The sequence below is a fragment of the Ctenopharyngodon idella genome, chromosome 19, assembly GCF_019924925.1.
Source record: "Ctenopharyngodon idella isolate HZGC_01 chromosome 19, HZGC01, whole genome shotgun sequence".
NCBI lineage: Eukaryota > Metazoa > Chordata > Actinopteri > Cypriniformes > Xenocyprididae > Ctenopharyngodon > Ctenopharyngodon idella.
The window spans coordinates 22931774-22959603 of record NC_067238.1 but is presented as its reverse complement, the minus strand read 5'-3'; the positions used below and the strand labels follow the sequence as shown (position 1 = coordinate 22959603).

General features: G+C 36.6%; 1 protein-coding gene across 1 annotated transcript; it reads left to right on the top strand.

The window, feature by feature from the left end:
- hpcal4 (hippocalcin like 4) lies at positions 1 to 27685 on the top strand. Its single transcript, XM_051873563.1, has 4 exons — positions 1 to 146; positions 21750 to 21925; positions 23110 to 23325; positions 23411 to 27685. Exons 2-4 carry the CDS (start codon positions 21764 to 21766, stop codon positions 23606 to 23608), a joined length of 576 nt encoding a protein of 191 aa, XP_051729523.1. The 5' UTR covers positions 1 to 146; positions 21750 to 21763; the 3' UTR covers positions 23609 to 27685.
- The last annotated feature ends 145 nt before the right edge of the window (positions 27686 to 27830 follow it).

The following is a 27830-nucleotide window of genomic DNA, read 5'->3' as shown; positions in this document are numbered from 1 at the left end:
GAAACCGCTCCATTCATCCTCCTCATAGGGAAGAAAGAAATAGGTGGCGTTTTTCTGTTGAAGTACAGTTTACTCCTCCAACCGCGAGAGTACAAGTCACTTTGAGCGATAAATAAAAGACCGGATACTTCTCTGACGATATTTGGGTGAGTAATATTGTATCTGTATTGAAATAGTTCTTCTTTGTCATTTCATATCATTTCATAGTGTGCTCATTGCTCCTTCAAGGTTCGCTGAATACAACATACAGATTTTATATTTCATTTAGTGACACTATAACTGAAAAATGAACCCACAAACTAAAAAAACATTAATATTTTTTTTCCCCTTTTGCTATAAAGAGACATATGTTTTTCAAGAATGTGCCATTACAACTTTTAATAAATATCATGTTGTTCATTCTTACTCATGCATTCATATATTGTGCAGCCATATAGATTCAGATGTAATTAAAGTAAGATTGAACAAAATGGAAAATACATTTATACATGCGTTTTTAAGCCAATAAGTCTGTTGCGTGATTGTTAGTTTGCCCTTATATTCAAATAACTGTGTTAAGTTAGCTTATGACTAATATAATGACTTAGTCTGCTGCATTTATTTGCTCGTGCTATTGACATAATGACGAGGCGTTAAGGTCTGTTTATCAATAGCTCGGTGCCAGAAAAGTTCATGAATGCGTGGATGTGAGTCAGTGTTGTGTCTGCGCTGCGCCACGCATGTATCAGTGGGACAACATGGCTGTGTCTCCGAACCTAGTCAGCTGCCTTCCTAGACAGCATTTTGGGCATCAAAAGTGCCTCCAGTATCATAAGGAACTGCAGTGTTTTTGGGTATCAGGTGCATAGGGAATTTTTGGGCAACATGGACTTATGCAGCATTTTATTGGGCAATTATAGGTGCTTGCAACAGTTTTGGGACTCACGCCTGCAGAATTTTTGGATGGTTTAATAGAGCAGCATTTTTTTTTTTTTTTTTTTTTGGCCATTTTTATGATGCTCACAGCAGCAAAAATAAAGCATATTTTAGACAGCTCATTTTGGGACATCATGGATTCATTCAGCATTTTTAGACATAATATGTGCATTTTTTTTAGCATATTTTATAGCTCATTTTTGGGCATCACAAAGGTGTGCAGAATTTGTGAGTAGAGCTTTTTGGGAATCATAGACTTTTTTTGGACATCATTTGTGCTTGCAGCTTTTTTGGACGCTTTCGTTGGGCAGCATTTTTGACATTATACACTTGTGCAGCTTGCGTATCATAAGTACAGCATATTTTAGACATATTTCATGGATAATTTTTTGAGCATCATGGATGTGTGCAGCATTTTTGAGCATCATAGGCACTGGCACATGCCACATTTTTGGCATCATAGGTGCGTGCAGAATTGTTTAGGCATCACAAGCTCATGTAGCATTTTTTTAGTCATACTGTAGGCTTGTAGAGAATTTTTAGGGATTAGATATAGTGTTATTTAATCACTAAAATACTATTATAGTTTTTATTCATATTTTGATTTAGTTTATATTTTTATATTTTCTGTTTTTATTTTAAATTTTAAATATTTTGGTATGCAGCTTACTCGATTTTAAAACACATCTCATGTCTGTTCCATTTCTTTCTTTGTGAATGTGTGCTTGTGCAACTCTTGATCTTACATTTGTAAACAATCTGCATATAAACTGAAGTTAAATAAATAATTGACTGCTCTTTGAGTGCTCTGTTCACTGGTCACCAAGTGCTCACCATTGAACTGTCACTAAAATGATCAGCAGCGAGTTGTGAGAGCATCAGCTTGTTGGCACCACGTCTGTTTGCGTCCATGCGGCTATTTGGACGGGCCTGTGAGTGGCCGTGAAGCCTCAATGAGCTCAGTATGTCTCACGGCCACTGCTCATTAAGCTCAAATAATGAATGGATGCAGAAGTGATTATGTATGCTCAGATGAAACACAGCATAGAGCTGGAGAGATGCGGGATGGTTTAATGATGAGAAGAGTGGAGGTCCACGGTCTCATTACTTTGTCTGACCATGACACACTTCAATTGCTGAAGTGGAGGGCAATTGTAATATCTGTTTAGTTTGGAAGCTCTGAAAAGTTGTGCTGTTGTGGCAGCAGCTTTGTCCTTTAACCCTGTAAAGCCTGACATATGAATTAGTCAGAAAAATCTTTTTTTGTTTTAAATGGAACAGTTTATTGAACCTTTAGACAAAATATAAAAAAACAAATCTAAACAAAAGTTTGCATATGTGTTTGATACATGAGAGTGTCATATTTGATACAGCAGGCTATTATAACTCATATAAGGGCTTTTCACACTTGAAATAATTAACCCTGGGTTATTCTAAACCCCTGGTAAACGGAATCCTGGGTTAATTTTATTCAAGTTTCACACTGCTCATACTATACCCAGGGTTGACAGTTAATCCTGGGTATTCATAAGCTACCGTTTCATAATGCACAGGGTTAAAGTCCTAATCTGCATATTTGCGGTGTCAGTGTCACTGACTGGACAAACGCAGCACGTGACCTGTTTACATGAAGGATCTAGCATTGTGCATCCTCATATTACACATTGCTGACTGTAATATCAAGTTTTTTCTGAGTGAACTTTTCGAACTATTAAGGTAAGAATGATTCTTTAATCCTGTGCGTTGATCACTGTAGCCAATCACAGACATATCTGATGAGCGCGTGAACACAAAGGCCAATCAGAGGTGTTTACGAATCCGCTCAACAGTGCTCAAAGCGTCACATTTTAAAAATTTCAGTACCGACTTGGTACTTTTGACAACACTATATCAATTAGATGACAGAAGGCATATAGAAGATAAGAGGCCTTAGATATTTGCGTATCAGATATTGTACAGTAGGCTTTTTTAGATTTTTTTTTAGGGTTTCAATTTAATTCAGAGGCTCAAATTGAGCAAAAATATACAATTTTAACTGTGGGGGGCAAAACATACAATATAATGATGACTGAGAGATAAACATTCCTCAAAAGCCTGATGTATCATATTTAATACTCACAATTTAACATGATTTTTCTATGATGGATAATCAAGTAAGTTTTTCATCTTGAAATATTACTAAAAATATAAAAGTTATTCTTAAATAAGTAATGATTTCACAGCAAAATAACAAGTGTACCACAACCCAATGAGGGACATTTTTATAATTATACTAAAAGGGATTTTACTAGCTAAAAAAAAAGTATAAAATATCAATCTAGTGTTGTCAAAATTACCGACCACGATACCAAGTCGATATTGAAATTGTAAAAATGTGACGCTTTGAGCACTGTTGAGCAGATTCGTAAACACCTCTGATTGGCAATTGTGTTCACGCGCTCATCAGATATGTCTGTGATTGGCTACAATGATCAACGTTTCAAATGACACTCTTCACCAAGTGCTTACACAGATACACACGGGAGCGTTTGAAAGCAGGCATCTATCAGCGGACCGGTCCAGCTTTCAAAAGGGGCTTTCACACGGAATAGTTCTAGGAACTAGCCACTAGGATAGATCACCAGGAACTTATTTCTCCCCTGGGCCATGTTCTTGGTTGCATTCGCAGAATTTCGCACCGGGAATAGGGAACTCTGAAGCGGCCGACAGCGGCGTCTTTAAGCATGGCATTTGCAAACGCTAAAAACCGGTTAAAGGAGGATGCCGTGATTGGAGCTGTGTTTGTTGTGTGTCGTGGGTTTTGTGATAATGGAGATAGAATGTAAACGCATAATCTACGCGATTAAAAGAGCAAAAAGTGGGGCTAAGAGACGAAATCTCCTATGACAACTTTTAGTATTACATATCATCGAGGCGGAGAAACGAACACAACCCTGCAGACAACAGGTAAATGCCTTTAACGCTGTTTTCCATATTCGTGAAGTAAATATGTTTACACGCCTTTTTAAAAATACTGGGTGCCAATGTTTGACATGTGTTTGACTAATCAATGTACACTTACGTCACTGATAGTTCCTATGTGCTGGTTTAGACCCTACTCTGAAGTAGGAGCTAATTTAGTTCCCCCAAAAGCAGTTCCTACAACTAAAATCGTTCCTAATTCCTGCGGTGCGAACACGGCAAAATCCGGGTATTTCAGCCAATAGTTATAGGAACTATGAAAAGGTTCCTCCGGTGCGAAAGGCCCTAAATTCAAACACTTCCGTGTGCTTTCAAAAGCTCCCATGCGTTGATCACTGTAGCCAATCATAGACATATCTGATGAGCACTTGAACACAAAGGCCAATCAGAGGTGTTTACGAATCCGCTCAACAACGCTAAAAGCGACACATTTTTTAAAATTCTGTACCGACTTGGTATCGCGGTCATTACTTTTGACAACACTATATCAATCAGATGACAGAAGGCATGTAGAAGATAAGAGGCTTTAGATATTTGCGTATCAGATATGGTACAGTAGGCTTTTTTAGGTTTGAAGATGATTTTTTAAGTGAACTTAAAGATACTAGTACTAGACTGTGGTTGGGTCATAGGGTCAGCACATACACATCCGACCGTCCCCTTGATTTTGTCCTCAACAAGAGCATTGGGGACAGTATCGCAATACGCTCACACGCATGGCCGACTGACTGATTACCCGTGTCACATGCTCTGGTTTTCATGGAGATGGATGGCAGATTTAAAATGGCTATGCTCTGAAAGCCACACACAGTTGTCGGCTTTTTGGCGGGACCGATCTAATGGCCTCTGGGCAGCTCGACATGGAAAAACAAAGGAATGCCTGCATGGAAGAACGAATGACGACGATTGCATATTGTTCCCCTCTCAGATAGGATCCTGTTAATATTGTGCATGTTCGTCATGTCAAACAGAAGCGCTCTGGCTTGTTTCCTTTCTGTTAATCTTTTTTTGCTGGCGTTGTTGTTGTTGTTCTTCTTTGCTCTGCTTCCTGTTCTGAATTTGAATGAGAGGCAAGTACAGTGTCATAACGGGGGGATGCTGTCAGATACATTTAGCAGCTGGAGTTATCGGATGACGCCCCGGGGTGTTAGAAACAAATTGTTCAATGCGCTTACCCAACATGGTACAGCATATAGATAAGGCAGGATATAAAATACAAATCATGAAAAGGCTTATTTTCAGAAGTAGGACTGACTGTTCCATGGCAAACCTAGTGTTGGCATAGAATAACGCCCACTGTGTATCCAATCTATAGATAGTATTGTGCAGAACATCCTTTAGCATCTGACTGCTTGTATGTTTCCAGCTTATTGATTTGAACACAAATTGATTTGACATTGAACTGACAATAGAAAATAAGCATATACATATGGCATATACATACAAACATATACATTTGCACCTCCCAAGTGATAAAATTTCAAACTTTTGATTTTTACAATTGATTTGCACATTTTTTTTTTTTTTTACAGGAAAATGCAAACAAATTTTATTCGCCAGTGCACTTCTTTTAGAGGCACTGCAGTTCACTACATTGACTGCCCAAACTGGCCACCACATTTCATAATCCCATTTATTTTCCCCCCAAGTGCCATCCTTGAGAGGGCACAGTTCAAATACCGCCTGCCAAGCCACTTAAATCAAATGCAGCACAATAAAATGAACACAGAAAGACTCTGCACCTGTGTGACACGCCGTCCTGAATACTAAATACTGATTGTGCTCAAGTTATTATTCCAGCATCTGGAACAGCCGTTTAATGGTACAATATTTTGTTCTGCCTAACGGAGACGGATGACATACGCTTATTGAAAAAACTGTTTACAATGTTGTTGTTGTGTCCTAAACCACAAACTATAATGATTTTATAATATTTTGTTTAGCTGGTTAGATTATCTCACTGTAAAAAGTAATATGCTATATCTACTCCATAAACTTTTGGCAACAGATTACAAGCAATATTATTAATTAAATTTAACAAATAGAATTGAGTTAGAATTAATCAATTTAATTCCTTAAATGTCAACCATTTAAAACAAATAAAATAAGTAAAATTTAAATAAAAATATCTGAATAATGGACAGACGTCAAAGATGAATTAAGAACTCTTTATTTTTTATTGCCAACATTGAAGACACCTGATGATAACAAGCAGAATCACTGAAGGAAAGAGAAACAAAAGAATTAACAAAAGTTTAGATGTTGATTTTATTGAAAATGTTCGGTCATCACTATGGCGATCAGTGTTTATTTTAGTCGGCCAGTTTGACGCTTTGCTTTTTATGTCAGTTTGTGGTTTTTGTAATGGTGTTTGTTAATTTTACACATTTTAAATGGTTGACTCTTAAGAAATTAATTTGTAATATTGCTTGTAATCTGTTGCCACAATTTTATTGAGTAGATAGAGCATATTACATTTTACAGTGTGAACACAACCATCTCTTGTATCTCAAAATATTTTTTTTTTTTTTTTTCAATAATATAAGGAAATGAACTGAATGGCTTCGAATTTATATTCTATATTGATTAATTTATGTTAATATTTTATTATTTATATCAGATTTAATAACAGATTTTTTTCTGAAGTACTGTCAATGCCCATGCAAAACTTGCCACCACAGTTTTGGTGTTGTGGTATAGATCTGTTTTTATTGTTGTTGTGTGTGGTTGCTAGGATATTACTAGGTGGTATCTAGGGTGATCTGAGTGGTAGTTTACTGGCCAATTGAAATGACTGGCCTGCCCTCAAGTGTCCAATTTCATATTTAGATTTCACTTAAATTCCTACTTCAGTGTAACTATATGGTATTTTCTCATGACACCTGACATGTGAATTGGCTAAAAAGTATAAATCAGGGGTGTACAAACTTGGTCCTGGAGGGCCACTGTCCAGCAGATTTTGGCTCCAGCTTCCCTCAACACACCTGCCTGGAAGTTTCTGTGCAGGACAGTGGCCCTCCAGGAGCAGAATTAGACATTCCTGGTCTAAATGCTTAGAAAGGTAATAGCACACCTCTCCTCAACAAGCCACATGAGTGAGATATCATTCATGTCGGTAGCACAAAAGGTGCGGGATGAGTTTATGCATTAAAGTCTTTGGGTTTTTTTTTTTCAAATCACTAATGATGCATTCATACAGGGCGGCGGCGGCGGCGTTGACGCTTGATGGAGGGCGTGTTAACAGCCATAGTGACAACAGCCACTCACATTACTTTCCGGTGTTGCATGAATGCAATTGGCTAGCATCTGCTCTAGAGTATTTGCATCTGGTGATCTGACTGGCTGACGGCTGCGTTGGTGCTTGAAAAGTTCAAAAATTTTCAACTCCAAGAGCAATGCCACGCAATGGAACCCACAATTCAGTTCGGCAACACATGACGTCACCCATTCAAAGTAAATGAGAAATGTTAACGCCGACACCCAATATGAATGCACCATAACCCTAAATATTAGCAATAGTAATAGTGTTGCTTTCCTTAGCAATATTTGGTATTATATTATTAACCTTTTTTTTTTACTTACTGCACAGAATTACCTCAAATACAGAACATAAGTTGAATTCTGAGGAAGCATTAGGGAGTTTCATTGTTTTCTGTGGAGTGGAACTATAGAGTGCTGTTAGGTTCCTCAAAATACAGCATGTGTTACTTTGTATTTCCAGCCGTCCGCCGCAACAGTGTTGCATTAGCAGATATAAATGACAGTACTTAGTACATACAATATTTTGAGAGGTAGAGAGCAGGTGCAGTGACCTTCATTGGGTTGCCCTCTCCTCCTGAGAGACAAGAATATGTTTCTTCAACACTGGAGTGGGGAAACATCACTATAGAAACACCAAAGAGTCTAATTTAACCTGATGCAATGGGACTCGTTTAGAGCCAGTAAACATAGCTGTTTATCCCAGAGAAAAATGTTATTGCTCGGGAGTTGCTCCATAGCTCAGGAGATGGGATTCTCATTTAAGTATCAACTGTGTCTGAGATGTTTCTCCTGAAGGTCTTTAATATAAAAGAAATAAAAAGAGAAATTAGTTTTTGACATTGTAAAGAGCTAAAATAAAATCAATGTGGATTTTTTTTAGAAATGTTCATATTGAAATCTCTGAACCTGATTGCAGAATTTGATATCTTGGCAAATCATTTTGAGGCAGTATCTGTATCTGTCCATACAGTGAAAGTCAATGGGGTCCAAAACAATGCTTGACCACACTGGCTTTTATATGTAGACAAAAAATTATACAAACAAACAAAAAACACATAAACATTTTCAAAATAGCTTCTTTAAAAATCAAGATGCATTTACAAAAATCATTCTTGTTTAGGCATTTGATTGCATCCTTTTAGAGGATCCTAAGTTTACTATTGAAGCTCGAGAGCATAGCTACAGTCCTGCAGTTGTTAAGTGATTTGTTTGTCGTTGCCCCATACCCCACATGGGACACAGCAACCCCTTGCCTACAGCAGCTATCTTAAATTGCTGCCCTGAACCATCTGCCACCATGCCCTGTTTGTGTGTGTGTGAGTGTTGTGCATTAGTGGTTGTGAGAAAAAGTACAGTCAGGGACAGAGAGATTTGTTGTCACTGACAGAGACAGGGGAAAATAAAGGGACTATATTTTTTCCCCACTGATCTGCTCATGTATAATTGAAGAATCTCCTTTATGTTGGCTCTTTTGCTCACAAAAGCTCCTTTGGCATATGATGATGATGATGACTGACAGTTTTGGATGTGCCCCTTGACTCCAGATAAGCATGGTTGACCTTTAGCATGCATATCTCCAAACAGCTGCATTATTTATGCCCACTATTGGTTGTTATGCCACATGAGTCAGTGGAGAATTTTATGACTCACCTGTAATTGAACTGCAGTCAGGAGAAGGTGGCATAAAAAGCTTCAGGAGTGACGTACACATCCATAAAACTTTCGTAGACTGAGAGAAGGATCATTATATTTGCAATTGCTGATCAGGATTTAGCATTTTTCAACTTACTGTATATTAATATTATATGAAATATTAATGTTACTTTGAGTGAAAAGTTAATTAATGATGAATCTAACATATATTTAAAGGTAGGGTAGGTAATTTTCAGAGAGGCTAGCAATAGCGAGCTAGCTTTGAAAGCATAAGATCCCACCCTCCCTTCAGAGCATCTCCAAAGCCACGCCTACTTCAAAACACATGAACGCGTTAAACTACCTCATGTCTCAAAACACATAACATTACAATAATTATGAACATAAACAACTTATAGAGCACTGACCTGTACCACCTGACTGCTGCAGATTAATTTGCCATTGATAGTGTTGCAATTGAAACGCATAAATTCAAGTCACGAACTGCCCCGAGTATATCACGAGATTCCATCTCTTACAAATGACAGTAGTTATGACGTGAACGCAGCATAAGCTCGTTGTTTTGGTTCAGGAGAAACTGTAAAGATAATTATAGGAGGGACCTTTAGATATTGGTTAATAACTGATATGTGCTGTTATATATCATACATTCCTTATGCTTACAGTTGATTAGTGACCAAGAAGTAGTGAAGAATCAAAAATGTTATTATTAATTTAAAAAAAAATAAATAAAACTTTAAATTTGATTTCGAAATCCAATTTTTAATGTACTCTTAGACTTTTAGACCCCTTTTTGCATCTTAAGCCGCTTTTCCACTGTCGGCCTAAATACGGTTCTAAGAACGGTAAGGAAGGGTTCTAGTTATATTTCCACTTGACCTTGGTACGGCACGGCACGATTACAAACCATTCTCGGCCCAGAATTCTCAGCACAGTTAGCTAACTGTGTAGTGATGTCGCCACTCAGGATTGGTCACTTGTCTGTTGCCTGGATATCAGTTTCTCTCTAGCTGAGCGAAGTTAACAGAAGTTAATAACATTAGAAGAAATATCTGATCATGCTCCATAACACAGTCACTATTTACATCTTATATCGCCTGTAAACTCTTGCATTACCAAGGCAATGTCTGATGGATTTGTATTATATTCCAAAGAGCTCTGTTATCAGACCAACAGTGGAAAATTAAACCATATCAGTACCGGCTGGACCAGATCGGCACGGAATAGAGTGGTTAAGCAACGATAACGGTTTGGCCTGATGGTGGAAAAGATTCTTTAGGTATTATTTGTCGAGTTAACTAAAAGTAAATGAATCTTGATATCTGAAATGGCTAACTTAAAATTGCAACCCAACCCTGAATAGAAGATAGTAAATCAAATCAGCACTATCCAACTTTAAGATGAATTGATTTTACTGTTTCATATTAAGAAAGAACAAAAATAAGCCAAAGAGAGGATCCATCCATGGCATAGCTTCTAACCAGTTGAATTTTGTAAGACAAAGGTTGTGAAAGCTTCCTGGTCTGTTTCCAGGACAACCAATTATTCACCAGTGGTATCATCCCAGGGTTTTGATAAAGCACACTTGTAACATGACACTTTTGTCCACCATAAAAGGGCCGGAACATTGTTGTGAAAAGGCTAGCATCCTTACAGGGTACTTAAAACACCCTCCCTATTCAGTTCAGTGACGCTTAATCGGATGTGTGTTTGTGTGCTAGTGCATATGCATGTCTCTGCCCTGTTTCACCTTTAAATGTTAATAGTAGTCTTTCTTCAGATTATGGTTTTAGTTTTTTAACCATATTAGTTGACTAAAACATATGTTAGCAATCTGTAAGTATAGAAACCTAACAATACTATGCATTTCATTCATGATTTTTGGATGTCTTGAAAGCAATAAAGGTCATTTTTAATTTTAAAAAGTATAATCTAAATAATACAAAGAAAAAGGGATTATGGTGGAATGACGCCACGAGAATTATTACAGGACTGCGGAAAGCGGCCATTTATCCTTGTGATTTGATTGACAGGATTAGATGAACATGCTCCTCCCGAATGTTCGTTTAGAGCTCCATTTGTTTAAATGACAGCAACTTCATTGCATTTGATCTATTATGTCTGACTATGCAGATAAAATGCAGTTTCTGTCTCTGCTAGGTTCATGGCCCCTGTTACATTGAACTGTCACAGGGAGTTAAGAGAGAGAGTGTTAAAGGCGATGATGGAAAACAATGGTGCCTAGAATGGGTGGAAACCCACAGCAAAGACAAAGACCAACATAGACCACAATTTACCAGAGCAGTGCTGGATAATGCTAGTCTAGCAGGTGAACCAGCGCTGCCAAACTGGTCACTGGAAATATATTTAGCTGGTGAGGCTGATTGTCTGTTGTTACCTCCAGTGTGATACATTACTAGTCAAAAATGTTGAATAATTAAGATTGTTTTAATGTTTTGATGAAAGAAGAAATGAAAGAAGTCTCTTATGCTCACCAGGGCTGCATTTATTTGACCAAAATACAGTAAAAAGAAAGAAATATTTTGAAATGTAAATACAATAGGCCTATTATTACATTAAAATAATATTCAGAATATAACAGTCTTCAGTATCACATGAATCTTCAGAAGTCATTCTAATATGCTGATATGCTGCTCAAGAAACATTTCTTATTATCATCAATGTTGGAACTGACTACCATTAAAAAGTTTAGGGTAAGATTAAAAAAAAAGAAATTAATACTTTTATTTAGTAGGGATGCATTAAATTGATTAAAAGTGACAAAATTCTGAAAAAATATAAAAAAATGTATCATGGTTTCCACAAAAATATTAATCAGCAAAAACTGTTTTCAACATTGATAATAAGAAGCTTTATTAATAAGTGAGCACCAATAATAACTGATAATTGAGCAGCAGATCAGCATATTAGAATGATTTCTGAAGGATCATGTGACACTGAAGACTGGTGTAATGATGCTGAAAATTCAGCTTTGCCATCACAGGAATAAATTACACTTTACTCAAATAGAAAACAGTTATTTTAAATTGTATTAATGTTTTCTACTGTATTTTGGATTAAATAAATACAGCTTTGGTGAGCATAAGAGACTTGTCAAAGACATAAAAAAAATCTTAATTATTCCACACATTTGACTGGTAGAGTTCTCTGTGTTTCTAAATCTAAAAATCTCTATACCACTCTTTCATCTCTCAGTTCCTTCTGCAATGTCAATCTTGAATGAGTTTGCAGAGGGTCACTGGGGTGAATAAAGTCTGTAAGAGACTCAAATTGAGTCATCTCTTCTTTTCTCATTCAATTTCTGACAGTTGCCAGTACAATGCCAAGCCTTGAAAAAAAAAATCTTTTTTCCCACCTGGGATCCATTTAAGTGCCAGACCTGTATGGCTTTGTACGTGTGTGCATTTGTGTGTATGTGGCATGTGCATGTGTCAATACATGTGCACTGTGGCGGAATTAATCCACTGCTAATGCCCCAATGTCCAGCACATCTCAGCTCCCAGGGTTCTCATCTCATTTGGTGGCTCTTAAAAGGAACACACACAGACTGATGTGGCTGGAATATCAAAGACATCAGCAGTGACCACACAGGCAATCACTGTCCATCGATCAATCTGAGTGACAATGGAGAACTGATGAAAGAGAGAAAGTGATAGGAGAGGCCATGAAACAAGGCCACAAAAGACATTCACTCTGTTTTCTTACTGACGGGAAGTTAACAGCTATAGACGTGGTGTAAAAAATAAATAAATAAATAAATAACTTAAAGATCATGAAGCAGAATTAATGTGTGTAACCTTATAGTCCTTGTAGTTAACATAAAGTCAAAATAGATTCTGTTTACTTTCCTAATACATGTACAGTGTCTTATTGTGAAAGTTATTTAAAAAAAATAAATAAATACATAAACAAACAATACCTTTTGGCTGATGTCACCTCACCACCAAGGGTGTGGAAAATAATGTTAACCAGTACCCAAACAGCCGAAAGTAATGCAGTCTTTGTAAAATGTTGCCAATACTTAACACAGTGATTTATGGTTAATGTAATTTAAGTAATGATAATAATAATAGCAAAAAATAAAGTCAGATTTGAAATTACCATTGGGATACACTGGGAAATTTTGACCTTCAGCCTCCACATGTCAGACACACCTTGGTTCCCGGTAAAATCAATTCGCGTTCTTTTTTAAAAAAAAATAATGTATATTTTTTTGTGTATATATATATATATATATATTTTTTTTTTTTTTAAGTTTTACTCATAAATTCATGACATTTCTGAAATATAATGTGATGTGTATGCCTTTTCTTATGTTGACTTAGTTTATATAAGAAAAGCTGAAATGCAGCTTGACTTGCTTATGCTTATTCTTGCATATTCCATCTAAAATTATTTCATGCAATATTTTTCTAATTGTTGTACATATCAAATTGAGATTTTTCTGATAAAAATTGTGATTGCGATTTAAAATGCAATAAAAAATTCCAGGTTTGCTGTTCATTGAGTTCATTTGTGTGGAGCAGCATTTACTTTGAACCATACAAAGCTCCTAAAGGGACATGGTAATAAAAAAATAAAAATAAAAAATATGGAAAAATATGTAAATGTTTTGAGTTCCCCCGAGAAACTTCCCCTGAGATGCTTCACTTTATTTATTTAATTAAATTGCAGCCTTTGTGATTTGATAATCGTATTAAGCCATGCCGCTTTTACATAAATTTGGTTTTATTTCAATTAATCGTGCAGCCTTAAAAGGTGCAATAGGTGATTCTCTACAGAAACATTTTTGTTATACTGGTTGAAAATCTCCTCAAATCCTGATAGCAATAACTATGTTAAATGGTCTAAATGTATTTTTATAAGTATATATCGTCTGTGGAAAGCGTAGGACCATAAAATGTAAATTCAATCATCATATTTGGTCCAGATGAAATAATACGATGTCCTACCTGCCTGTCAGTGTATGTTTTTACATACCCTCGCGCACCCTGTTCGCACAGACATCATACATCATCATGTCAACGCGTTTCATGCTATGCAGTGTTTATACCAACAGTAACAGAGTCACAGAGCACCAGTGTTAATTTTGATTTAGTTTTAGTCATAGTCTTTTGACTAAAATGCCATTTAGTTTTAGTCATATTTTAGTCATCTGAAATTATTTCAGTTTTAGTCTAGTTTTAGTCAACTAAATATAATACGATTTTAGCCGACTAAAATCTAATTTAGTTAAACTGTAATGCATTAAGTAAGCATTTCTCTAACAATACACAGAACCAATACACTGATATACATCTGATATTCTCCAAACTGTTTATGTTCACTTAAGACAACCAACTGTACTTTACTCGCCAAAGTGGGCAGTTTTTGACTGTTCAAGTGCAAAAAGACACAAAAGAGAGCTTAATTCAGTACTTGTCAGGGACTGACACATCATTGCGGTACTATTATAGGCTAGTTTTTGTTTAAAATTTTGATTAGATTTGTTTTTAAGTTTTTCTGCTTTCATTTGCTTTCGTCTTTTAGTTTTTGCTTTTAAACGTCTATACAGTTTTTTATTTCTGTTTTAGTTATTTTAGTACATCAGGTTAAGCTAAAGCTTGGAAACTAGATGAAAAAATGTTTTATTTCAGTTAACGTTCATTTCAAGTAATGAAGATTTTTTTTTATGGTTTTAGGTTTAGTTATTATAACTATAATAACCCTTATACTTGTAAAATATATTAAATAATTTGTCAAATAATATTCTTAGATACAGTAGTTTGCTATGAATTAAATAGAAATTAAATTAAATACAGTTTATTATGTAAACAAAATAACAATAATGACCAGGAAAAAATAATACGCCGTGACTCTTATTCTGAAATGTCTGCAGTCTGCACTGTAGCAGGCTGCTCATTTAAGTTCAGATGAGGGAGATAAAATATGCATTCTTACAACCGTCTAAAACATATTACCATATAAACATTGTGTAGTAAACATTATCATAATTCATCAACATTAGCTAATAAGCAATCGCTTGGCATAAATGTGCACTATTCACTCATTGCAAAGCAGTCTGAAGTGCAGCTGCACAAGCCTGTAGAGCGCACAACAGCGCCGCGTTTTCCCGCGGTTAGATCAGCACGTTACACTTAAAATGTGCGCATCTTCCACACAAGACAGCAGTCCTGACTGGATATCTTCCCAAATCGCCCCTCTCTATCATTTTCGTCTCGTTTTTATTCATTGACGAAAATTAGAGTAGATTTTAGTCATAGCTTTAGTCATTCAAAACGCATTTTTATTTAGTCATTGTCTCGTTTTTGTCCATGAAAAAATGTCGCTGACGAAAATTATGACGAAAATTATTCGTCAACGAAATTAACACCGCTGAGCACCACAAACAAACAGCAGCCACCTTTTACGGTTGCTACTGAATCAAAACAACAAGCTTATGCTGCGTTCACGCCATAACTACCGTAATTAAGAGATGGCAACCCGTGACATTCTAACCAGAGCTGTTCAGTCAGACTCAAAATTATGTGTATCCATGTCAACAGTATCAACACTGAAATAAATCTGCAGCAGTCAGGTACAAGCTCTCTAAGTTGTTTACGAACATTATTATTGTAATGTTATGTGCTTTGAGACATGAGGTATTTTAACACGGTCTCCTGTGACGCTTTGCCGAGAGCAGCTGTGTGTGTGTGTGCACGTTCATATGTTTTGGAGGAGGCATGGCTTTGGACGATGATTTTCAGGTAGGGTGGAATATGCTTTCAATGCTAGCAGGCTAACGTTATCATTTCCCAGATCATCTACTGCACCTTTAATTGTACATGGCATTTTAATTGAGACTAATAATTTATGCTTTTAAAAATTAAAAAAATTCTTTATATATATATATATATATATATATATATATATAAACATTAAATAGTAAAAAAAAAAAGAAACGAAAAAAAGAATAGAAAAAGGTGGCCAGTTACAGCATGTAAAATTAGACACTTTCCATGAGTCTACTCATCTCCAGTACATAGCCTATATGCATATGAGTGTACTTCCAGTGAACTGTTTTGATTTTCTTGAAAGGAGTTTAATGTTTGCTCTGAAAGAGAAGATGTTACTAAGCTATCAGAGCAATCATCTACCTGTTTGGGAGCCTGAAGCTAACCATTTAGGCCTGTCTGACTGCCCTTCAGTAGTTCTTTTTTCACTGACAAGCCAGCGACCTCTAGGGCAGTTGCATGTGGTTCAAGCAACTTAAAACATGAAGCATTAATCTGCAAATCCTCACAGATAAGCATCATTTCTGCTCAAGGAAAGAGAATCGGCATAGTGACAGCAGCACCTTTACAATGTCTCCCACATTTCTTCCCTCAGCACTGCTAGACTAATCCCCAAGCAGCCGTCATAATCCTATAGGAGCCACAAAAAAGCAACCATTCGTTGATAAGCAGAAACGTCCTCTTGGGAGGCAAATGAAGCAGGAACTGACTCATCAGACAGAAACTCAGGAGACATTATATTCCATAGCAAACAACTGGGAAAAGAAGACGTAATTAAACTATTAATTCTGAATTCAAGATTAAAAGTTTTTTTTTTTTTTGGTGTACTTTGTATTTTTTCATTAATTTTAAGACTGTCTGCCCATATTTCTTATCGGCTGAGGTGCTTTTGGAAGCCCAGTTTTCTCCAACATGCATTTGCTCTCCTGACAGGCATTAAATCGGGCCTTGTCGGAGGATCAGGATGGGGCTGCTCTATCCAACTTCACCTTGGACACCAAACACAGTTGGTCTCTCCCCCTTTTAAAACCCCCTTCACTCCCAATTTCCCAAGCCAACGTCAAAGAACTAGTGGCAATGTAATCTGACTGTGTTGTTGCCTCACGTTGGCTGTGTCTGTGCCAAAAAGCTGCACTTGAACACACCAAACAGACGACAGCCAAAATGATGTTTTATTAACAAAGTTCGGGAGTAACGTGTCAATGCCTAACCAATCAGCAAGAGATAAGGCCTATATATATATATATATATATATATACATAACTGTTTTCTGCATCCCTCCACCACCCCGTCTCCTTACACTTGCCTGGTTACCATCCTAATCAGAAATACAGGAGGAGTACTCTGGGTTCGGGCCAAAATTCCGAGCTCGGAGCCCTCCCCTCGGACAGCACGCCAAACACGCATACTTTTTATACTATCTGATTATTTGTAAGTGTGAACTCGTGAACTAGCATGCGTGTTCTGCACCTGCGTGAGAGGAAATACCTTTCCATACCTGTAGGTGGCAGTAGTTTGTATTGTCTTTCAAAAAAGGGAAACCGGAACTAGTACTGCACGCATACAAACCGTAAACAAAGCAGCGATTGTGTACCATTCTCACACTATTTTCTCGCTCACCACAGGGTTCATTTATACAACAATGCCATTTTGAGGGCCTGAAAAAGCAAACTTTTGAAAACGGGTTTCAAAGTGCAAGCTTTTTTTAAAAAAAAAACAAACAAAAAAACAATACCGTTATCGTCTCTGTGTAAACTACAAAAATGCAAATTTGTGAAAATGGTGACGTCATGCGCATTACGTGTCTGTAGGCGTGTTGTGTTTTGTTACAAAGTGATGTCGCCAACTACTAGCCTGGCAGCATAATACAGCCTTTTTAGTCGTTTTTGTGGATCCGTGTGAAAGGGGATAATTTTGACAAAGTTGTCATCTGTACACAAAAAAGCAAAGGAAAAGTTTTTATGCTTTTAGTACATCGTTGTGGTGTAAATGTACCCTTAGTCATCTTGATCTCAGCTCCTTACCACCCTCCTCTCCATCTCACCCTGTGTGCCTGATGGCCTCATTGTGTGATGTGAAGACAGAATGAGAATGAGAGATACATGCTGGTAGACCTGATCTGTTGGTCTTAATTGAATTGTAGACATGTCAGGAGTAAAAGGAATAGGTCAAGGGCAGCACTACAAAATGTGCCCTGTGCACCTTTGAAGACTGACAGATTCTTTTTTTCTCTCTGATGTTGGTTATAAAATCAGGTACAATCCAGGTACAATCCCAGAATGCATTGGAAAACAAACTCACACAATGTCATCAAACATTATTTTTGATTTGTAGGGCTGGGAATTAAGACAAGATTTCCTAATTTGATTCAATACTGCTTCACAAGCTCTCGGTTTGATTCAGTTACTTTTGAGTTTTGATTCAGATTCATTTGGGTATATTTCAGTCATAATGTCCATTGTGCTTGCCTATGCAAAATTTTCTCTCTTCTAATGATGTATACAGGGCAGTGTAACAAGTAACTCTTCTTTTTGAAATAGCCGCCTCTAAAGAGTCATCCGTCAATGTATAATTTTGTTGCTGAAAAGTGATGCAGGAAAAAAGGGTACAAGGAAATGGATCCTTTTCACAGACTGATAATGCGTTTCCACAGTTATCAGCATTGCAAATCTTATCATTTTTAAAAAATGTTATATACATTTATAAACCTATTCTTTGTTATATTAACTTGGCAGTAAATTACAAAAAAAGAAAGAATTAAAACTGCTGTGTGAGTGTTTCACAGAGGGAATGAAGGCAAATTTTACATCATTCTCTCTTCTGACTGCTGTAATCAATCTCTCTATATTTTCATGAATTGTTTCTTTTGCTATTGGAGCAAATGGGAATACAAAAATTATATCTGCTGTCATCTCCATTCACCACTACAAAAGTTTGACCACTATGACGACTTCCGCTTAGAACCCTGGAAATGTAAAAAAGGGTTCATATTAATTGTAAAAATTAACAACAGGGTCCAGACAACACAGTTTAGTGAGTGAGTTTAGCAGAACACACTGACAGCTGCAAAACAGGAAGTGAGGGAAATACATTTTCACACAGCCACTGAAAATAGTGTAAAGATCAATTTAGTGATTTCAAGAATCAATATTGGGATAGTTCAAATGAAGATTGCAAAAATCAATATTTTTAACCAGCTCTACTGATTTGCATAAAACAGTAAATGAAGAAATAGCATTTTTTTAATGTGATTTTTGTCATAATGATTGAAATTTGTCAGTGTGTCTCACAAGTGCGCACACTATAAGACTAAGTTGGATATAATCTGGGCCTAGACTAGTTAAAGATATAAAAAATAAAAAACGTACAAGGTTTAGTCTTAGTGTATATGTTTGGCTTAAACAACAAGCCAAAACCAGTGGGATAAACTTGTTTTTGCTGTGTCTATATATATATATTGCCTGAAAAAAAAAAAGGTTTAGTGTGTATCTGAACTTTCTAATAAAATGAGATATGAATCCTTGCTTGTAGGATATTATTACATCTGTGGCAAAAAACTTATTGCTGTTACAACTCCCAGGTAACCACACGACTCTCTCACAGGTTCCAAAGCAATATGGGTGTAGATTAACTTTCATAAACAGAACGTTGCTTTCCAATTTGAGTCGTTCTTCATTTCCTTTGCAGTTTCATGGAGGGCTCTGGAGTAATGATTGACAGATTTTGTTTCCTCTTGCACGCCGGCTCTTTGAGCAGTCACTCATTACAAACGAGTTAACAAAGGTTGGCCTGTGGGCAGGAGTGCTTGCAGAGTTTGATGGAAGCCTTTCTGATTGAAAACAATAGTGGATTGTCTCACCAGCCCCAAAGAATCAGCTTTCTAGAGCCTTGAGGCGAATGTTGTGAGCCATACAGTTCATTAACCACTTAGATCTTTAATTAAACCCCCCTGTCTAAAGTTAACTAATCAGAAAGATGCCAAGATTAGCAAAGCCGCCAGACCACAGAATTCCAAAAAAGGTCAGCGACAGAGAGGGAGTGAAATAGAGCAAGAGAAAATGAGAGTGAGAGAGAGAGAGGAGATGAATGCTCACCTCTGATTAGTCATCATGATCCCACTAAAATGACCTGCCGTCAGAGGAGAAAATAGCGCCGTGGGCGACCGGGTCTCAGAATGTCTCAGATGAGTTCCTCTGCAAAGCTGTTGCTGTATTCCGTCATCATGTGCCCCTCGTCAACTATTTAGACCTGTTCAATATTTAATGAACTTTAATAATCCGAGAGCGGAGATAATGACTCATTAACACAGTGCCTCATTTGTCATTTGAGTACCCAAATATATCCATTTTCAAGGCCCAGGGCAATTTGGATTTGGTTTAATATATCTCGGATTCTGCCACAGGCAGACACGTTGTAAGCCATAATGTCATGACAAAGTGTAAAACCCCAAAAGAATAGCAGACAACAGCTACTAAACGACAGAGAAATGGAAACATCTTGTGTCACTAGTTCAGATCAGTCCACTCTACACAGCATTACTATAATATTGAAAAAAAAATCACTCAATTTTATTTTGTTTTATATTTATGAATTCAAATTTTTAGATTAGTTTTAGTTAGTTTCACTTGTTCATAAATAGTTGTTATATTATTTGTATCTTTAGAGATTGATTAGTTTTATTTTGTTTTGCATTATTTTTAGTTTTCATCCCTTATGCAACAAGTGATTGATTGTTCTACATGTCGCTTCATATAATAAAGAGCAACAGTGACTGCCCACTTTTTTTTCTGGTCTTGGTTATGAAACTTTTTACTTTTGATAGTGTATATACAGTTTGAAGTGGATCTTTCTCTTTAGGGTTCATCTGAATTTTATTACTTAAAAGGTAACAAAATTATGAAATAGCACTGACTCCCTGATGGAAATCCAGCATTGCTGGTCAGCAGAATAAGGTATGTTTTGCATGCTGGTGTAACCCCTCACCCAGGTCCTACTCGCCCCGCTCTGTGCGGGCCTTGAACCTGGGTCTCTGGCGTGGGAGTCAGACGCTCTAACAAGGAGGCTAAAGGCTGCAACCTCTAGCGTCAGTCGCTAGAGCATCTCTTGAGATCAGAGGAGTGAGGTTTACTTGCAAAGTAACTACTAGCTGGGCTCCGTTACACTCACCCCCCTAAACATCACTCCCATCCGGGTCACGGCACCAATGTAACCCTTCTAGTTCGCACCTGCGGACTAGAGGGCCCGTCTGCATGGGAGGTGGGCACTCTAACAAGGAGGCTAAAGACCGCAGTCTCTAGAGCACCTCTTGAGTTCAGGGGAGTAAGGTTTACACACACAGCTCTTACTAGCCTACGTCTGTTATACTCACCCCCCTAAACCTCACTCCCATCTGGGTCACGGCACCAATGTAGCCCCTCTACCCAGGTCCTACTCACCCCGCTCTGCGTGGGCCTCGAACCTGGGTCTCTGGCATGGGAGTCAGACTCTCTAACAAGGAGGCTAAAGGCTACAACCTCTAGCGTCAGTCGCTAGAGCATCTCTTGAGATAAGAGGAGTGAGGTTTACTTGCACAGCGACTGCTAGCTGGCCTCCGTTACACTGGGACCAGCATGGGATGCTGGTTTGCTGGACCCCAGCATGGGAAGCGGAAGTGCTGCTAGACCAGCACTATACCAGCTCTAACCAGCATAAACCAGCCAGGACCAACATGGAATTCATGCTGGTTTATGCTGGATTTTTCAAAAATAATCTTGGAGCTCAATAGTAGCTCTGTTTTGAACATTTTGTACTATATCATTAAAAATTTCTCTATGGGGAAAATAAATGGGAACTCAACTTGGGAAATTATTTAAATTACACCATGAAACACCATTTTAATTAACACAATCTAGTCCTTATTATTGATAATTGTTTTTGTTAATTGATAAAATCTTGCTCTGTACTCTTTATGTTGTATGTTACTTGACGCAGATGTAATAAAAAAGGCTGTAGACAATGGTTGCCATCTGAATGGTGTGATTCACAGATGCAGTTGCATTACATTACTCCTTCTCATTAGTCTTGTCAAGAGACCTGCTGTCCACAATACATTTCTGTTTTTGATTGCTGCTGCCAATCTTTAAAGCATGGATGTATTTTGTGGCTCTTTTCCCACCTTTTCCACAGAGAGGTGTAAAAAGATGGGGAAACACAACAGCAAGCTTGCTCCTGAGGTGCTAGATGACTTGACCAAGAGTACAGAGTTCAATGAAGCTGAGCTGAAGCAGTGGTATAAGGGATTTCTGAAGGACTGTCCAACTGGCATCCTCAATCTGGAAGAGTTCCAGCAACTCTATGTCAAGGTGAAGGTTGTCCATACACCCAAAGGAGTGCTTTACATAGAAGATATACTTACTTTATCCATATGACCTTAAGGTCCACAAAAGAAATTACAAGCATAATGAAAAATAATCTCAAGACCTCTTTTTAAAGAAGCAGATCACTCAAATACGAAAATTCTGTCATGATTTACTCCCACTTATGCTGTTCCAAACTAGTATGAAGTTTGCATTTGTGTTTTTTGTTGTATATCATATTTGATACATCTGGCTTATATAGTATATACAGTCAAACCAAAATTTATTCAGACACCTTGAACATTTCATTCATTAATACAGTTTATTCACTATAGTTTAGAAAAATGGTAATAAAATATGGTCTCAGAGTTAAACTGTGTCAGAAAAAATTAATCTTAATTATGTAAGATAACACTTAAGCAAAACATGGTCAGGTCAAAGTGTCTGAATAATTTTTGGTTCCAAATTTTTATCAATTTTACTGGTAGTCCACTGTATGAAAAATTTTTGGGTATAATATGTCACAGTTTATTTTATTTTGCTATCCTCACTTACATAAATGAACTATAGTGTCCTGCACTCACTAGTAAAAATATATCAAAAATATAAAAAAAAAATGTCTGAATAATTTTTGGTTTGACAATGAAGGTGGACATTTTTATAATTACTGAAAGTAATTATAAAATTTAAATTAATAATTATAAATAAATAAATAAATAATAATAAATAATTTGATAATGATTCATTTTAATCCAAGATAAGGATACAAAAGGCAAAGGATGAAAATATACATTAGGGATGCACAATATGTCGGTACTATACTAGCTATCTTCTGAAATTAGATTTTTATTTATTTATTGACTGAATAATTTTTGGTTTGACAATGAAGGTGGACATTTTTATAATTACTGAAAGGCCTTTTACTTGCTAAAAAAAAAAAAAGTATAAACTATCAGATGGCAGAAGGCATGTAGTAGATAATGTACAGCAGGTTTTTTCAGCAAAGTTTTGATCATGTTGATAATTAAGAGGCCTTAGAAATCTGTGTATAAAATTCAATACTTAGGCTTTATAGGGTTTATGATGAAAGAATTATCATTTTAGGGTGAACTACTGCTTTATGTAAGTCTATGTAGTTATTAAAAAGTGTACTAAAAAGTTAGTTGCCATTTCTGTTTTGTGTCTTTCAGTTCTTCCCTTATGGCGATGCTTCAAAATTCGCTCAGCATGCCTTTCGGACATTTGACAAAAACGGTGATGGTACCATTGACTTCAGGGAGTTTATCTGCGCACTATCCATCACTTCCAGGGGAAGTTTTGAGCAGAAACTCAACTGGGCCTTCAACATGTATGACCTGGACGGAGATGGCAAGATCACACGCATGGAGATGCTGGAGATCATTGAGGTGAGGCATTGCTTCACATACTCAAATACGTGTTTGCTTTAGAAGTGTGTTCACCCTGTCGATTCGGGATGTCTCTGATATCCAGGCAATCTACAAGATGGTTGGAACGGTGATCATGATGCGTATGAACGAGGACGGGCTGACCCCACAGCAGCGCGTGGACAAAATCTTCAGCAAGATGGACAAAGACCACAACGATGAGATCACGCTGGAAGAGTTCAAAGAGGCGGCCAAGAGTGACCCCTCCATTGTTCTTTTACTGCAATGTGACATGCAGAAGTAAGGAAGGAGAGGAGGAAGATGAGTGAAGGGGGCTGGGGGTGTAGGGAGGGGAGGAGAACCATGTACAGACTTCTTGAGAGATGTAGGTAATAGATGATAAATAGAGAGAAAGTGTATATACAGTTGAACAGAAGTTAGACTGCATGGTAATCTTGGAAGTGATTAAGGCCATTTGGAATGATTAGTCAAAGTAATGCAAGAAAGAATATTTTCAATCCTGTATCACTTGTTACACATTTTGTCTGCTTTCCAGCCCTTAGAGAGAGTCAGAAAGATTGAATCATTAATACAATACATTTCTTTCCTCAGAAAAGTCACTTTTGAGCCAAAAGACAGGCATCTGTTTCTTTCAGGAATTTAAACAATTTAATTTAATAATTATAAATAAATAAATAATTTGATAATGATTCATTTTAATCCAAGATAAGGATACAAAAGGCAAAGGATGAAAATATACATTAGGGATGCACGATATGTCGGTACTATACTAGCTATCTTCTGAAATTAGATTTTTATTTATTTATTGGTTGATATTGTATGTATAATCGCCTAGTATTTGGATATTTAATTGTGTATGCTCTTTAACTAGTTTTTACATTTAGATAATCATCCAACACTTAATCTTTAAAAACAATAATAATTTAATAAATGCAATCTTTAGCAAATCTCAAAATGAATATCTATTACACATCATAATGTGATGCCCAAATTCACCTGTAGCATTTAAAACATTTCATGTTTTATTTTTAATTTATTTAGACAAAATGGAATTTAATTTATATGCTGTTAATTTATATACAGAAGATGTGTCAAAAGAAAAAACAAAAAAGAAAAATAATGCATGGCTTCTTAGGGCTTCCGTATTTCCGCCATAACAATAATTATTTGCTTACTGGCATCAGCCAAACATTTATACCGTGCATCCCTATTAAATATTATATAATCTTTGGAATTTATTTATTTATTCTATATTGAAAATGTCAGAGCAGCAACATGCCTGATTACAGGTTGTGCCTGAGGAAGAGCATTAGAAAGGGGAAATGTAGAAAGTTCAGAGTTCTGGGCAGGACTGAATCCTTTGACATTTGCGGGTGCCTTCATATACAGCGCTCTACCCCACTTGAGTAATACTGTTTGAACACATTGCCATAATCTAACGATACCATCATGAAGCATAGCCATCTTCTAATCATGTTATTGGCAGAGATAAAACTAAAAAGCCACGGCTGAGTAAAAGGGTGACATTCAGTGACGGATCATGTCAGAAAATAAGGAGTAGCGTTTATTAGATAGAGAACTGACAATATATGTACATTAAGTGTACATAATGCCTATACACATGCTTAATATGTACATGTAAATGTTTCTCTACCTTAGAACTGCTTTCATAATCTGACACAGCTGCAATGATTTGTGTGCTAACACAAAAACTTTACTGTACTTATGTATGTGGGTCTGTCTGAAGAGGGAAGCTAATGTGTGCAGTTTCTTCTTTGCAATCAGGTGTGAAAGCCGCAGTGTGAGAGTGTGAGTTCACGTAAGAGAACACAAATGCCTCAACCTTTGTATTAATTCTTTCTTATGATCTTCACGCCAGTGCTAGGAGTATTACGCCGTAGTGTTTGTTGTCACCTGGTATGGCTGGTGAGCTGTTTTTGTCATGAGAGCTTTAGTTTAGTTCAGTCTTCATTGGTTCATCTCCTATTTCACAAGCTTAGCAAGTGTCAGCCAAAAGGATTTTAATTGTATGAATATTGTCAATGTTGAATTACCTTTCTTTACTCTTGTAATATAAGTGGACACAAATGTAAACCAGACGCAGAATGTGTAGTACTTGTCAATGTTACTATGGCGCTATACTTAATAACATGAGAATACTGTTGCACTACATAGTGAGTAGAGGCAAAACAGCTTTAGTTTTAGACTGCCTCCCTGTGGTGAAAGATGTTAATCAACTTCAGCAGAAGACCCTAGCATACTACTCTCTCACTATTTATGCCATATAAAGATATGGTAAATGTTGTAAGAGTGGTATGCTAGTATATGGTTCCGAGTTCAGCATATGATTTCACTCAGAACCAGGGCCGTCAGGGGGGCGAGAGGGTCCAGCTAAGTTCCCCGTGTGATATAGGTCCAGGGGAAAGGATACCCATCCATAAAATCTGTGAATCTTAGCGAGAATCCCTCTCAAAACCACAATATACTTCTAGATCACATTGAGGATGTCTTACTGGAACATTGTGCCACACAATAGCAATGATTATTCATGTTTAGTTAATCAATGAGTGACTTATTTTTCAATAGTGAAAGTAGTTTAGCAATACTCAAAATGGTTCATTTTGCAGCATATCTTGTGATGTTACATTTTCCGTAACAGCAGTTTAAGCAATTTCTTTACTCACATTTTGTCATAACTGCTTTTACACTATTCACAATCTTGTGAAATCTGTGTGGGATGTATTTCCTGTCACATTCACACACCTTTGTCGCTGTTTTACATCTCTGCTCATGAGCAACAAGGGTAATCTCTTTCTTATTATGTCACAAAGTAGGTTTCTTGTGCTAAATGTGCTATGCCTTGTGAAAAAGAAGTGTCAAATTAAAAGTTTTACTTTAAAGTACATTTTAAATCACCATGTTTTAATCTTTTGTTGTGCTTTAAAGAAGTACACTGATTTGGATGTGTTAAAGGGATGTATAATTTAAAGGGATAGTTCACCCAAAAATGAAAATTCTGTCATCAATTACTCACCCTCAGGTTGTTCCAAACCTGTATGAATGTCTTTCTTCTGCTATATATTCTGCTAAGATATTTTGAAGAATGTCGGTATCCAAACATTTGATGGGCACCATTGATGCTATACTATGGAAGTCAATGGGGCACATCACTTGTTTGGTTACCCATATTCTTCAAAATATCTTCCTTTGTGTTCAGCAGCAGAAAGAAATTCATACAGATTTGGAACAACTTGAGGGTGAGTAAATGATGACAGAATTTTCATTTTTGGGTGTACACCATTTAACTGTAGTGTGTTATATTACATTAAAAAGTTAATATGTACTCATTTGCAATTTGTGTAATTACAAATATATTTAAATACATGACATAAGTTTCAACAGAAATTACATGAAGTGTATTTTAGTGAATAAATGCTTGTCAGTACTTTGGGCAGTACACTTTAAACATATTTCAAAGACAAAAGAAGTAATTATGAAATTACATATAAAGATGTACTTACTGTAAGTCCTACTTAAGTGGGCCAAAAAGCACTCTAGTTCAGATAAATGCATTTCATATCTATTTAAACTGTAATACATTCTCATTTAATTGCACTTAACATGCAATTAAGTGTCCAAAAACATTATATTTGCTTTGCATTTAAGTATATTCTTTTAACGTATTATTTCCGTAATAAGTTATAAAGTATTCTAAAGTGTACTTCTTTTTCACAAGGGACAGTCATATTCTTTTCAAGACATTGAATTTTATCTACTACCGCAGTTCAGATCTGTACCAACTCAACTCAATGTATGGTCTGAAATCTTGACCATCTGAACATCTAATGATCACTGTGATTAGATTACATAAACACAGTTATGGTCATGGGTAATGATTATGGGAAGTGCAAAATGGGCCCGGTGGATGCTGTGCAATGTGTTGATTTACCACTAAACTGACTCTATACATGCCACTGCTAAAGTCCACTGAGAGATTTTCTGTGCCAAAGACTTTATAAAACATAAAATTGGAGATATATGATTAAATTTTATTAACCCAATTAATTGAAAATGTATTTTGATTGCTTTTACATTTATAATACAGCGTGAAAAATGTAATGTAGGTTGGTCACATGTATAACCATCCAGTGCAGATTCTGATTATGTACCCAAAAAATTACTGAAAAGGGATTAATTGTGTCCAGTCGTGCAATACAGTGTGCTTTCTGTACTGTATGTGTTGCTGTGCATTTCAAATGTCTGGTTTCTGTTCACTTTTTCAATATCGTTAAGCTCCTTGAACAAAGACGTGTAATTATTTTTGTTACATAGAGAATTAAATATGTGGATGTCTACTGAATCATCTCTGGCTGTGTGTTGTTTGTCATCCTTACTGATTAGGTAAATGCTGTCAGACAAACTCATTTTCTCTCTCTCTCTCTCTCATTCTCATGCACACAAACGGTTCACTTTTTATGCAGACCTGTGCAGTATGAGTCACTCTA

Coding starts and splice junctions, on each gene's coding strand:
- hpcal4 (XM_051873563.1), top strand. CDS start 21,764: ATGGGGAAACACAACAGCAAGCTTGCTCCTGAGGTGCTAGATGACTTG. Junction 21,926..23,109: donor TCCAGCAACTCTATGTCAAG/GTGAAGGTTGTC, acceptor TGTGTCTTTCAG/TTCTTCCCTTATGGCGATGC. Junction 23,326..23,410: donor AGATGCTGGAGATCATTGAG/GTGAGGCATTGC, acceptor TCTGATATCCAG/GCAATCTACAAGATGGTTGG.